General features: G+C 31.7%; 1 protein-coding gene across 1 annotated transcript; it reads left to right on the top strand.

Annotated features, from left to right (window-relative positions):
* Positions 1–4,922: 4,922 nt before the first annotated feature.
* TRIADDRAFT_10718 (uncharacterized protein) lies at positions 4,923–12,617 on the top strand (the record flags this gene model as incomplete). The annotated part of the gene is made up of 23 exons (XM_002113817.1): positions 4,923–5,021; positions 5,154–5,290; positions 5,428–5,485; positions 6,184–6,238; positions 6,812–6,867; positions 6,995–7,024; positions 7,190–7,254; positions 7,381–7,424; positions 7,569–7,659; positions 8,096–8,201; positions 8,320–8,380; positions 9,112–9,194; positions 9,311–9,448; positions 9,555–9,713; positions 10,147–10,183; positions 10,339–10,450; positions 10,612–10,666; positions 10,782–10,883; positions 11,134–11,281; positions 11,602–11,754; positions 11,846–11,898; positions 12,040–12,264; positions 12,504–12,617. Coding segments are annotated over 23 exons (2,181 nt in total), but the record flags the coding sequence as incomplete, so codon positions are not given.
* Between the last annotated feature and the right edge of the window lie 2,999 nt (positions 12,618–15,616).

Genomic DNA, 15,616 nt, shown 5'->3' with positions numbered 1-15,616 from the left:
AAGTTGCATTATTAGTCACGGTTAGTATTCACACTTTACTCACGGCAGCTACCACGATGATCTTCCGTAATTATCACATTGTACCTAGCTACTATTTACAATAAAGTATCCTCTTTTCTTAAGCTCCTTGTGCAATTCTCTGCATGGCAAATAAAACTACATTATCTGGCTCTTCGAACCCTCCATCACAGATATAGACTTTACTGTATATCTAGATTATGTATTAATTATCGAACTCGGTTGTTTTAATACTTTCAATTCCTTGTCACTACTTACCATCTTTTGCCACTTTCTACATCATGATGGCTTCCATGCTGCTGACAAGATAGTATACTTACTCGTATAAAATTAGGGACTCTAGTATGGATATAGACAGTAATATAGATCTGGATTATAGTGCTTGGTTATTTTGGATGTTTATAATTATATTCATTTGTCTCTGCTTACAATCATTTGCCATTTTATAAATGGCTTCTATGCTATTGTCGCATGCTGGAATACTTATATAAAAGTAGAAAATCTGGTATTGATATAGACAATCCTCTACGAAAATTTAGATTATCGTGCTCAGTTGCTTTTATTGCTTCTAAGTCCTCGTCACTGCTTACAATCATTTGCCTCTTTCTACATCGTTATGGCTTATAGTTTATCACTATAAGGGCCGAGAAATTGATTTACTATACGTTAAAAATAGACTATACCACATATGATATATAAAAACTATCAAGCTTATACCTGTAAATGGAAGGATTTTCTATTATCAATATTTTACAATTAAACGTTCAATTTATCTATTTTCCTATAATCGTATAATTTTAATCTTAAGTTAATTTGGACCTACACTACAATCCTATAGAAGCTAATTTATCCATCTAAAATGACTAGATGCTATGAAGTTACCAACAGTTAGTCTGCCATTTCACAGCCTTGCAATTTATGACAGTAATAAAAATTAGATAATTAGAAATTGTGTACTTGACACTAATATACATCATTAGATTTGATGCCTATTGACTTTAGTCGAAACATCGAATTTAATCTGATTTCTAATTTATTCTTTAAATAGAAAAGATATAGCAAGGAATGAGTCTAGGTAAAAATAAAAGTCATGATATTCCAATAGAATAAGAGATAAATTACACTTTCCAAAGAAGTAATTTAATTACATATAGGCATCCACATCTAAAACAACAACAATCATAACTCGCTATTCTTTTCTTCTAGTAAGAAATACAAGAATCTTTAAGTAGCATTTTAACTGTAAAAAATTGCTTCCTTGACCTCATTTCCATCACTGGTAGTTTATTTACGTAATCATCATATCCATGATCGATTGGTTGGCGATGACTATTCATGTCGATTAATTGATTCGTTAATGCAATTACGTAAAAAACTGATGATTATGAGTATTGGAAGCAAAACGGTAACCATATGGTCAAGCTCTCTTTTCGTTATAATATTGATTTATTGCTAAATTGAGAATTTACCAACCATATTCTACTAATATTTCAACTTAAGCATATTTAGTCTATATACAATACCTGAGAAAATAGTTCTTTTTACCCGTTGTGATCTAAGAGTTTAGAATTCTACGGCATTATCGGTGGCTATTGGTTAATAATATTATAAATAGTCCATTAATTGCGTTTGTTACAGCATTTTCATATTGTTTGCTATCGCAACTGCCTTTGAACCTAGATAGAACTTGATTACAACTTCAGAATTACTGCCGTTATTACTATTCAGGTGGCTTCTTTTTTAAATTGTATTCAAAAATAGCTTTACTACAAAGAGCAGAGCTGTATTTATACAAGTAGTTTGGTCAATTCGATCGATATCTTGTCCAATTTTACGATACTCTATAGGCATAGAAGAATACTTATTCAAGAAAGATTTTATTCCTCTAGTTCTGATAAGCCAGCAAAGTTTACTTAATCAAGATGGGAATTTTTAATAAGAAGAAAAACAATAACCCAAATGCCAACGACAAATCTGATTATGGAACGATGCAGCTATTAGATCAAGGTGAACATGAAGAAGATGATGAAGATATCCATCACCATGCCCAAGAAGAGAATGAAAAGCAACAAACTGAATTAGAAATGGTAGTTGTAATCGTTTTTCATTGATTTAATTTAAGGCATATACTGAACGATGATGACATAGGATCTTTCGATTCTACTTTATCCTATAACCATTAAGGAAAAATCATATATTTATGGCTCAAGTTAATCAGAATTTTACCCGGAAATCCTGATAATACTCCTCGTATACTTTACATTGAATAATTTTGTCCATTTAAATCCTTATTTTTAAAATTATTTATCATTGATTCTGGCTTCCGCAAAACAGTTATTTCAAAGGTTTTTGTTTATCAAGTTATTTCTACCATGACCTCTGATATTTTTATCCCCTTCAATTTGATAAAATTTGAAAGCAAAACTGAGATAATCGAATTTACTTTTCGTTTATTCTTACTTTAAGAATTGAAATAATTTCTATCACCCCATACTAGTTTGTAAGTATCCATCCTTAGGTTGGTGATATGTCTGTTCTATAATACCAAGAAATCCTTATAATTCATGATTCATTTTTTATCAAAAACAATTTGTTATAATGCTGAACTTATAGCATTGTAGCTATTTGATTAGATTCTTAAACAACGCAAATAGTTTCATTCACACACACATTGGAAATGAAATAATAATCCCCGTTATTATCATACATTTAATTATCTTATTTTTAAGCCATTAAATTCGAAGAAGGCTTTCATAACGCACCATGAAACTGCTCGATGGAGAGAGTATTTAAACGAGAATATATTCAATTACAGTCCTTTACAATCAGGATCAATTTACTGTTAGCTCATAATTTAAATACCGCAGCTAATAATTATTAATACATTAACATACAATTTCCAAGTAAGCAAATGAAAAATCAACCATTCATTGTACAACATTAGTGCATATGCTATACTTGAATATCAGAAAGAACAAGCTTCCGGTTAGTTTATATATTCAAATCCCTTAATTCTTCCATTCGTATAGCGAATACAGTAATTAACCTTATCACAATTTGATCCTTTACATACATACAATTTAATCTGACTCTCCTCAAGAATTAAAGCCAGCTTGGTCTACTGTCATTTAAAATTCTTTCAGTATTTAACATTTATTCCGATACTATTTCATCCCTCTATGCATTGGCCCGATTTGAATCCTTTCTGAAATATCCATTATTTAATTTCTTTCATAATTTCATTACCTTATACTGCTCTTTGATACAATTTCAAGTCTTTTTTAAAACATACGGTAGTTTTAATCAATTTTGCCATGATCCTCTTTCTTAATCTAATTCTAACGCTGCTTGCCTTTAATAATGATTGCTGTTTGCAGAAATAGTAAGCAATACGTCAATAGGAAGTAAATTATAATTATCCATCAATGACTATTTTACTAGCCTATATGCATAAAATACTGATCGATGGGGTTCGATAGATTGATAGATGCCTAATTTCGGAAAAAAATCGATGTAAAAACTTTACACGCGGGTTATAGCCTATACCCTCAATGATACTCTTTATTATGGCTCAGACTTACTGACTTTTAGCACATTTGTTTCAAGCATATGCATAATCGAGTACTAGTATTGCATGAACTAATCAATACTAACTTTACGCTGTATATGGGTAAACTGATGTTTAAGTAGATATTACTATTTACAGAATTGAAATTGAAGAAATGATGGATAAAATGTAATCATATCTGTAGCTTACGAGGATACCTTCATTTTATGTTATTAATGCTAGAGGCAAAATTTGGAAATATCTGCATACCGATATAACGAATATAATTATCAGCATCCTACGTTATATTTCGATGATGGTGTTCGGAAAATAGGTAATGTAGCTCGTATCGATAGAATCTGAGCCGGCTAGATTTAATTGCTAAGAATTAAAATTATTAGACTGAAATAATTTTATTTATAAGTTTAGTCTTCTAATACATTTTAAGGGTAGTCCGCACAACTTAGTATCACAAAATGATTAATCGTACTCTATAAACTGTGGCGAATCGATTCGACTTTCCAGGATTGAGAATATGAGATTTAGTACACTACCTAGTAGCAAATACGCGTATTGAGTCAATTTTGCGACGTAAATTTGCTATAATTCACTGAATTTATGCATATTAAAATATTTAATCTACTTTAAAATGTAAAAATCTTGGTTTGACTGCTTGCTATCGAGAATATACTGTAGTATTAAATATACTCTATTCAATTTACAAGGCTATTAATTCTACGACATGGCGTAGATCCGATCTACATAATTTAATGGACTTCTGCTCATATTTGTAAATCTTTAGTTTTACATAGGCGTAAGATAATCGCTTATGAGCCTTAAGTATTGTAGAAGAGATAGGATTAAACTCACTTGAGTTGTCTTTTAATAAGAATACCATTTAGACACTTGTTAAATTGCATGGTTACAACACAATGTATTCATCGAGTGCTCAATTTGTTCATCTCTTAAATAGTTATATCAAATTTTAGTCAAAGACTGTGCAATATTTACTAGCAGCGCAAGTAATTAGCTTGTACAAACTGAATGTAATTTTGTAATTGGATACTACCTAGATTATATCTTGATGTATGAGGAAAAAGTTGGAGCAGCAATTGATAAAAGGAATGCCCGTCGACGGAAAGATTTCGAGAAGGCAATACAAAATATTGGTATTGAATTAGAAAAGGTAGTGTATAATTATAAATATTAACACGGATACAGGGAATTAAGAAAAGGCTACATAATAGTATAATTTTACTCAATTAATGAAATACTGAATAATAATGGCATTGGCTAGTTCTATAAATTTACTTGGTTTTCTCGATGTGGTTGATTCTTTCCTCATTAGTCGGTCAACGAGACAGAAACAGTTAAATATCATTTCGTTAAAGTTCATCTACCATGGGCTGTAGTTTCACAATATGCAGAAGATTTACTGTCAAGAGCTAGATTATTGGTATGTTTGATGATTGCATATATAGATTTGAAGCCATATTGGAGATTTTCTCGACAATATTAACTGCTAATTCTTCTTAGGAAAGGGATGATTTGATATTTTGATCATAAAATTGCTTTTATCAATGAATAGATCGATGAATCATCAAATGATTGCTGGTCGGCTTACTGGTTACATAAATTTCGGATACCCAATATTATGTTATCAAAAATTCAATGGAAGCCTAACCGATTTATTACAGCCCCATACGATAGGACAAAATTAGACAAGTAAATACATCATTCAATTGACAAGTGATTTATCCTATGCTAAATTGAACAAAAACTTAAATAATATCGAATTTTATATGCGCTATAACTCTAGTTATAGTTCATCGAAATAAATTTCTGCTCAATTTTCTTCATAGATATGTTGGCTCTGAAGATTTAGAGTCGTTTTTCAGCTCAGCAGAACGAAGTCGCTTGGTAGGCAATGATCTATAGCAATTATATTATTAATAAAGTACCCGAAGTTCAAACAGAATATAACATTTTAGCATGAGTCTTGATAGTCAAAATTACTTAGCACTTGGCGTCTTTATATGCTTTTAGTTAGACTAATAAAGGCTAGTAATCGAACCTACTTTTCTTTAAAATTTGAATATCGCGTGGTTAACGAAAGAGTAAAGACATTCTGCAATGTATTAAGCTATCGATACTAATGAGTGGATTTAGTTTACATTAGAAAATGTTATTTTCAGTTATGAGCAGTAATCCTATAACTCTAGGAAGTAATGTACAGTAGAAATGCTGTATTATTAGTCGATCAATCGTTATCAGTAATTATTTATACCAACGTTGACTAAAAAATATAATAGGTAATCATATTATTATAAGTAAAGCAGAAATGTTATAACAGCTGAATGACATTTATTAATCATTTTTCATGCCTGCATTAGCTAAGGCTGATAATTTAATGGCCTTTAACCGCTATACAAAGCTAGAGCAGATCAATTTTTTAGCTGAACTGTATAGATAATAACTATGTTAATATACGAGTATAGAATTAACTAACTCATAAAGAAGTAGTTATATCCATGGATCACATCTTCATAGCTTTAATCCAATATCTCATTTGTGGTCAATGTCTTCATTAAAAATATAAAACATTCATCTGCCCTTAGGCTAACTATATTTTATCCAATACTTTGTACGGCGATAGGAGAGCTGGGGAAGTAGGTAAGACTGTTATATTTGGGCATGTAAATAACGCATACCTTTTGTTCACTGATCCCATCAACAAATCTCTGATATTTATATTAATCTTTATATATAGCCATCTAGTTCAACTAATTCAAGACTATATAATAGTTCAAAAAAATTACATTTTTACGAGTTCTTTGCAGAAACTATTCCAATAATTCATACTGATGTTTGCATTATAGAGTAGTGCTTTGCAGTCCAGAATTTAAGACTACATACGTGGATATGTAAAATAACGTATAATTCCTGCTTACTGATTTCATCAATAAATTTCTGTTGTTGAAATTGACTTTTATAAATAAATATTTTAGCTCAACTAAATCAAGACCATGCAATAGTTCAGTAAAATTACTTATCTAAGAATTCTTAACAGAAGTTACTTGAACAATTGATACTGATGTTTGCGTGATGAGCAGTGCTTTGCAGCTTAGAATTAAATTCCGTGTATTGGAGTATCATTTTATCTTGAAACACATTTATTTATCTGTTACTTAACCAAATATTATTACTACCAATATCCATGGCTAATTTTGAACACTGCTTTGGTAGGCATTGATCGATTAATAGAAGAAAAGGCATTTCATGAAGCTTATCCTCTGCATGATGTATGTCGTATTTGTAGTTATTTAACATTCTCCTTAAATTATATTTAATCAGCTTGCCTTAAAATTATTGACTTACAAATTTATATAGTTTGCATAATATAAAAGTACCTTGTACATCAAATTATAGGGACCTTATTCTAATACACTAATGGATGAAGTAGGTAATGGTGATCCAGTACCTCCAGATGATTATATGAATACTCGCCAGGTATGGCATTTATAGGATTAAGAAATCTACCTTGGACATCTCCATTATTAATTTCGACATTTTGACTCCTTGTAGTCTTTATCACTGGCTAATACGTTTACGTATTTTATTTAGATGTTATACCTACATTGGGCCAGATGGACAGCATGGTATAAGTATCAACCAATCGAAGTTATTCGGTGAGAATTTATCTAGATTAAATCAGTAATTAATTGTATCAGTTAAGCTGACTATTAATGCATTATTTATGCAGTGTATATCTGCAATTCAACCGCTATAACTTCCTCACCTTTATTTCTTTATAGTTTATATTTCGGCGAGAAAATTGGCATTTATTTTTCTTGGCTAGGTAATTTAAAAAGTACAAGATTTTTATTCAATCGCTATCGTTCTTGCGCCCTTACGTTAGATAAACTATGTATCGATGTATATTATAACTTTCCGTCATGATGAACCTCAATCATTTTAATATCTGTCCTGTGCTTTTGCTAAGGTTTTTATACTTCTTGGCTATTACCTGCTGCTATAGTTGGTTTTATAATTTTCATGATTGGTATATTAAGCATGGGTTCTAACCCTGTCGCGTAAGTTAATCAGTTTAAAATACTCTGCTTAGCCTCACAGGAATAGAAAATGTTCTATAATTTCTAACCACGAAGTACTAAAATTTACTTTATCTACGAATCGATTGCAATTGATCCTTCTCAAGTGATAGTATGCACATAATATTGCGTATCGCAAAACAATTGACAGTCAGTCAATATCTACCTCTAAATGAGGTTAAATCATGATTAAAATTAATGAACTGTGGTGTTATTCTCTATCTTGGATACTACAAAATAAACGTCTAGGATTTAATTAAACAATTGACCCCATTGTTACATTAAGATGCGATAACTTACAGAGGACATTTTATCTTATATTTACAAACTTTATTATTGATTAATTAAAGAATATCATATAACTAGAAATTTACACATCTTTGTTGATTAATTTCTTGTTATTACCACCATGGCTTAGTGCCCAAGTTTGCGAAGGTGGTAAGACTATTAAAATGTGTCCCATTTGTTCACCAAGCATTGGATGCGAATACTACTATTTATCTGATGATTGCTTTTCAGCTACAGTAAGCTATCCTCTCGATATTCTACCTTTCAGCTACGTCATTGCTTAAATTTTGATTTACATGACATAATAATAAGAAAAGTTTTACTGATTTTCTTGAACACTCTTTTCACTGCTAGGTTTCGTATGCATTTGATAACCCTGGGACGGTGTTTTTTTCAATTTTTATGTGCTTCTGGGGTAAGCCTCTTTTTAGTGTTATTTTATGGAATATGTTGATGTATTACTTTAATAATATTTTTACAAATTCCTTACTGAATGAATTATTGATGACTATAGAAGTTAGCAGATATCAGTTTAAAGCGTTTGTAATCCAAATCAGAGTGCTTACACTTGAATTTTTGATTTTGGATCATAGTTGAATTATAGTTGAATTATCTTATAGTTATTCCCTTATCTATTAAGTTCTTCGGATATAATTCACATTATTGTTACCATAAACGTACAGGGTCATGGGGAATTTATAATTGATTTGAGATGCTATCGCATATTGATCAACCATATTATAATCTTCATCTTATTGAGATTATCATTATTTAGTATTATTAATCCAATTTGTATTTAAATTAAAGGATAAGGATAGGTTTTGATAGTCTTTAAACACTAAATACGATCAAATAGATTCGCCAGATTCATATTACTGTAAAAGAATAAATGGAGCTCTTTAAAATGAGCAATCCTTAATGATCACTATTCTACTATAGTTATTGTTAACACTGTGTGCCCTTTTTAAATTTGAGCAATACTTTAACGTCCTTTCTTTGATTCTACGTTATTTTTTGATAAGTTGTGATATTTATTATACTAATGCACGCAGTTTAAGTACTGTACTAATTTGCTCCAATTTTATTTATATCATTTCACTTAAATGATTGCTAACTATTTTATTTGTATATATGTTATACATATAGCGGTTTCTTTTCTTGAATATTGGAAAAGGAAAGAAGCTACATTGGCATTTCGCTGGGATACAATGGATTTTGAAGCAGAAGAGGTATGTGATTAACATACGATATGGAATTATGGTATTCCGACTCGAAACATAGGTCTAGTTCATGAAAGGGAAGAATTTTGATATGATATATTTCTGTGCATCATCATCCTCTATAGGAACGACCAAGACCTAGATTCTCTGCTTTAGCTCCTAGTAAACGACAAAATCCCATTACAGGGCAGTGGGAACCATATATGTCACCGGCGACGCGACTTCCACGTTACCTGACAGGTCTCTCTGTAATTCTCATTATGGTAAGATTATACGAACCTTTTCTCAGGTTTACAGAGAATAGGCTGAGCTTTACTTTTCTTCGATCAATCGCTAATTGATTTTGTAATGATAAAAATTCTATTTTAGGCAAGCCTAGTTGTCATTTTTCTGATTGGTGTTATCGTTTATCGAACGGTTATAACGATTGTAATGTATGGATCTAAGAGTCTACGTTCTTCTGCCTCATCCATTTCTGGATTCACCGGTGGCATATTGAATTTGGTTTTAATTATGCTGTTGAGTAGGGTTAGTGGACAGACTATATAGTAACCTATTACATCAATGCAATACGATGATTGAAATCAATTTTTTCCCGAAATTATTATTTAAGTTAATCGTTTAATTTATCTCTTCGAAACATTATGTTACCCTTTGTCTCAGATAAGGAATTTATATCTAATCTTAATTATCTTTATTTAATTTTCTTTATCAGTTATCTTTATACTTTAACAGTGATCAGGATGTTATATAATCTTAATTATCTTTGTCTAGTATTCTTTATTAGCCATTATACTGTAATACTATAGCAGTGATAAGAACTTTATGTCTAATCTTAACTATCTTAATCTAGCATTCTTTATCAGCCGTCATAATACTATAACAGTGATAAAAATATTCTATCTAAATTTTTAATTATTCTTACGACAAAAGTTCAATATTATCTTTCTGATATGTATAGACCTATTCAAAGTTGGCACATACCTTAACAGAATGGGGTAATTCAATAGCTAGTATTTTACTTGTAATAGTATTCGTTTTAATAATCGGATCCATAAGATGTTACAATTATTATATCCGTTCCAGATTTACGTTCATTTCAATCGATGTAATTAAATGCTGTTAATGGAAAAATTGTATGCTCCTCTTTTAGAAATGCATCGAACTCAGACTGAATTTGAAGATCATTTAACATTTAAAGTATTTTGCTTTCAGTTTGTCAACTTCTACGCCTATATCTTTTATATAGCGTTCTTTAAAGGAAGGTATATTGTCGCTGAATGCGTTCGCAATCTAATTTTCTATTTTGCTTACATTGATATCGCTCCACTTCTGTAGGACTAGAATGACAAAAATGTCAATCTTTACCCTGGGCTTTTCCAGTAGCTAGTTACGTAATCGAACTATTTAATGTCTTTTATTGCAGATTTATAGGATACCCAGGCCATTATGATCATTTTCTTGGATTGCGCCCTGTTGATGTAAACAATCATTTCCTATAGCAGATAGTTTGCAATGCAAATCATATTTCTCTAGTCCAATGTAGTCATCGCTATATCATCAGCGGATTTATTTTAATAAATTTTTATGACATAGTGTGGACCGACTGGATGTCTTGTCGAATTAGCTACTCAATTAGCTATTGTAACTGTTGGAAAGCAAATCATTGGCAACGCTAAGGAGCTGTTTATACCGTCAGTATAGCGTTAGAATTGAGCTGCTAATACAGTAGTTATATATTACGAGAAAAAGATGGATTATTCAATTCTTTCAGTAGAGTGCTGTATAACTATTAGAATTCCAACAATTACTTATGTTTCTTTAATAAATCAAAAAGATTAACTGATTTGCTTTTAACTGTAGGATGTTCAAAAATTACCTTATCCAACGCAAGATAAGGAGACAATTAGCTAAGGAGAAAAAAGAAAAACTTAAACGTGAGAAAGAGAGAGAATATCCGCCGGACGATGTAGATGGAAATGAAGATAATAATGCAGAAAAGGAAGAAGTTGAAGAGAGTACAGCTCAAACACGTTGGCTTGCAGACTTTGAACTGTTAAAAGATGAGCCACTATTTGAAGAATACCTTGAGATGGGTCAGCTATTTTGCCCTGCTGCCATTTAGATTAAAAATAAAAAGATACAAATGTTTATAAAATTTTACTTTATGTATTCCTGTTATAATAAAAAGGCAGTAAGTCGTCAGTTTTTACTCTCATCTGAGTATTTTATACCATTGATTGATTAATTGACAGCGTTGAAATATCGGTGACGTAATGTTTGTATTTTGCTATTTGCATTCCGTAATCGTAACGATTATTAAGGCGAAAGTAACGGAAGTAGAGCTAACCTAGGATAATATTTCGTCATTTTGTTATTTTATATTCCTCGATCGCATTGGCAACTGTTGCTATAGTATTGCAATTTGGTTTTGTAACTGTTTTTGTGGCATCATTCCCTTTGGCTCCTTTCTTTGCTCTTCTTAATAACTGGGTGGAAATTCGATTGGATGCTAACAAATATATCACACAGAGTAAACGACCAGTAGCTGAAAAAGCTCAGGACATAGGTACGATGTCCATTCTATTAAGTAAAGTTGATTTTGCTTGCTGTAATTGGCAATGAAAGACTTAATAAGTTTATGATTCCGCTTTCAATAGGTGTTTGGTATTCAATTTTAGAAGCAGTAACTAAAATCGCTGTCATTTGTAATGTAAGCTATTGTAAAAGTTATGAAATTTTCGTCAGCAAGTGTCCATTAATTATTACATTTTATGATTCTTTAGCCAGAAATGAATAAGGTGTGATTGTTGTTATAATTAAGGATTGATATGTCAAATTTTTGATCCATTAGGCTTTTGTCATCGCTTTCACATCTGAGTTTATTCCAAGGATGTTATATAAATTCACCATTAATGAAAGTCTGGAAGGCTATATCAATTTTACACTAGCTCATGCACCGCCTAACACGACGTCTGAACCTTGCCGGTATAAAGGTTATCGTAACGAGGATGGCCAGAGAACATTGTTTTATTGGGAATTAACAGCAATGAGGCTAGCATTTGTGATTGTTTTTGAGGTAGTGACATGATATTAAAATCAACATGGATTTATGGATAAAGTATCAGTATTGGAGATTCTCTTCATATTGAGGCTATAAGATTATACAACTAGAATTTGAGTATCGAGCATGCATTAAAAAGAGCAACAAATTGCTAATGTTGCCAATTTTGCCTCTTACTTTCTTAGCATTCAATATTAATGTTTTAAAAGTGCTTTAAATGTAGCCATGTTATTAATTAATTCTTTACCTTTTAGCACCTTGTTTTTGGAATATCAGTTTTCATTGCAATTATGGTGCCAGATGTACCTAAGAGTTTAGATATTAAGATTAAGAGGGAGAGATTTTTAGCTGAAAACATGCTAACAGATCCGGATGATTTGGATAATGCTGATGATATGACTGTAAAACGACGCACTATGTCGGAAGGTACACCAATGCCTAATGGACATATTAGTATGGATGAATCAAGGCTAAGTAAGTCAAATTAGTTGGGCAAATAGTTTTTAGTTATTTATTTGTTACCTTTGCTGATTGAAATGTTGGCTTTAAAGCTATTAATAATTTATACGATGCACCAATAATATGTAGAAATTTAAGTATCAGTAGTCTACTATTTCAATTTGTTCAGAAGATTATATTCCTACATATGGCAGTATAGAATAGCACTTCTAAAAATGTACTACAGTGCATCCACTTGAATATACACTTATGCCAATTTTAACCTTGTGAAATTAGCGCAATCCAGCTTTAAAAATACCTTGTAGTAAAGAATATGATGCGATAAATTGAATTAAATGGCTTCGACATTTAGAACAACTAGCAAATACTGTACAGTATGTCTTTTCTTATATATTAGATATTTAAAGTCAACATAGTGTAAAATAATATGACGATTTGTGCACTATTTTAATTATACTATTTTAAAAGATGTTCCGTAGCATATCTTCGTTTTCCTACAGAATCTTTCATTTCCTTCCAGTTAGTCGTCAAATAGGTTCATGCTTCAAAATGAAGAATTTCATTTTCTGCAAATTATGTAGTTGATTTAACTTCCATCAAACGAAATATATAGCTAATGAAAATAAATTTTATAGTAGAGTGTTTTAAATGATACTATCATACTAGATATTGTTGCAGTCATATTATACTAGTCCACGCCCGGTGGAATCGAACACTTTTAACTATCTACAATAATTAAATCTTACTGTATTTAAAGTCAAAATTTACAGCAAGGGTTGCGTAGATATACCGTATTTTATGACTCCAATTTAAGTCAATCTAAGGAATGGATCAATCCAATCCGTGATTATCAGGATACTATCCGCACCGCACTAGCCACTAATGTTTATGCTTGTGATTCTAATGATTTGCTTTCAAATTTGCTACTGGCTGCTTCGCTGCTTTTTCTTATCCATTGCTGGCTATATGCTATGGCTAAATGCGTAGCACCTCGAAGAGGACAAATTGCGTAGGGCATACAGGCAATCAACAACCATTGTTAACATCCAATTTGAAACTTCTAGTTGACCGAACGTCGTCGGTTCCTAATTGCGTGCCAGAGGGTGAAATTTATCGAGCAAGGTTCAATACTGGGCTGTCGCAGCCTAGATCTAGAAAAGATTAGCCATGTTATTTTGCTGACTGGAATTATACATGACTGCACTGCACTAAGTATGAAATTGATTATATATTTCAAATAATCGAGCGCTACTATGTGTATATAGAATATTCTTGAATTCAAAATATTAAATACATATGTTGATTCTTTGTTTGATATAAATATTTAAAGTAATATTCAATGATATCAATTCTCATTCTCAGTTTGATCAGATATTAGTAAGCTACAATTTAGCGATACCGGTACATGATAATCATGGACTTGTGTAAGTAATAGTGTAGAAGGGTTTTTTTATTGGCGTCAGAGTGTAATAATTTCTACGGTAGTATAAAAGATATTAACAATATTGTGGAAGCCTTATTTAATATTGTTTTGATCCTTCAGATTTTTGTATCATATTGGTTTAATGGATAACGTTTTAATACCGTAAATTACCTATGGAATGATCATGCTATAAGATTGTATAGCTAAGATGCTCTATCTCTCGTCATTGAATGTCGTTGTTGGACGATGTGAAAAAGTACATACTGTAGGGAATAGGCTGACATCTTGATAATTCTGATGGATGATTTTTTAGCCTGTCCTGGATATGTAGTAAATTCAAATAGCAAGAATGACGATAATATAGTAAATTACCTATTGAATAATCGTGCTATAAGATTGTGCAGTGAAGATGCTCTATGTCTTTATTCTATTGTTGTATGTAGATATTCATGTATTTTATGATCAAATTAAACATTACATTATTGCCATTGCATTACTGGCTATCGAAGCTGCAAGCCGAGCGAACTATGCATCATGATACAAGGCACGCGCTCGTTCGACTTTGCATATTGTATGTAGTCTGCATGTACTTGTAATATAACTTTACATCATCTACAGTACAGTATCTTCATTAGCAGTTCATTATGCAGTATATAGTCGCCATCATTGGAAATACAGAATGGAATAGATAGTGCCTGATTCTTTTTGCTAGTGCTAGAAAAATGGTGGCGAAAGCGAGGCTTCCAGTCCTGGAGCTAAGGGGGTAGGGGGTAAAATCATTACAGTGCATACTTCTGCTGTACTGTACTGTACAGTATATTAGCGTACTGTATAATGTACTGTACTGTACAGTACTGTGAAGCGTACAGTGTACAGCTATAGTATACTGTAAATTACAGTACAAAATACTGTACTCGTTTTACTGTAACGGGTAACATTCGTGGTGTGTCCCTCTCTCTGTCTGTAGTCTGGATCATAACCATCACTCGCTCTCGTGACAGCGATACTATCAAAGCCTATTACTACTGGCTATGGTACCGAACGAAACCTTGGACAGCCTTCTTAGCTGAAATGCTCGTTCTTGACCATGTGAAAGCTAGCGCCAACAGCGGCGATGGTGAAGAGTTGTTGTGGTCAAGAAGACATAAAATAATCGTCTAGACTGTTGTTCTGTAAGGGAAATTCTACTTGTACAGCATACTGTATACTGTATTAATTATTCTACCGCAATCAAGACCGAAACAGAGTTGTACAACTCTATACTTACCGGTATAGTTGGATTGTAGTTAATAACCGACGACATCCAGCTGGTCTCGTGGTGATAGAGGATAACGATCGACTCTTGCGATAATAACCTTGACAACTTCAAGTGATTGAGTGGTAGAGAATTAGACTACAATATTGTATTAAGTTTATGTTAAGCTCAAACATTAACAAAGTAATCCTCTATTGAACGTCAAAATTCTCTTTTCTAATTCATTAATA

Source organism: Trichoplax adhaerens, genomic scaffold, assembly GCF_000150275.1.
Source record: "Trichoplax adhaerens TRIADscaffold_6 genomic scaffold, whole genome shotgun sequence".
In the NCBI taxonomy this organism is placed as follows: domain Eukaryota; kingdom Metazoa; phylum Placozoa; class Uniplacotomia; order Trichoplacea; family Trichoplacidae; genus Trichoplax; species Trichoplax adhaerens.
This window is presented reverse-complemented; position numbering and strand designations above follow the sequence as displayed.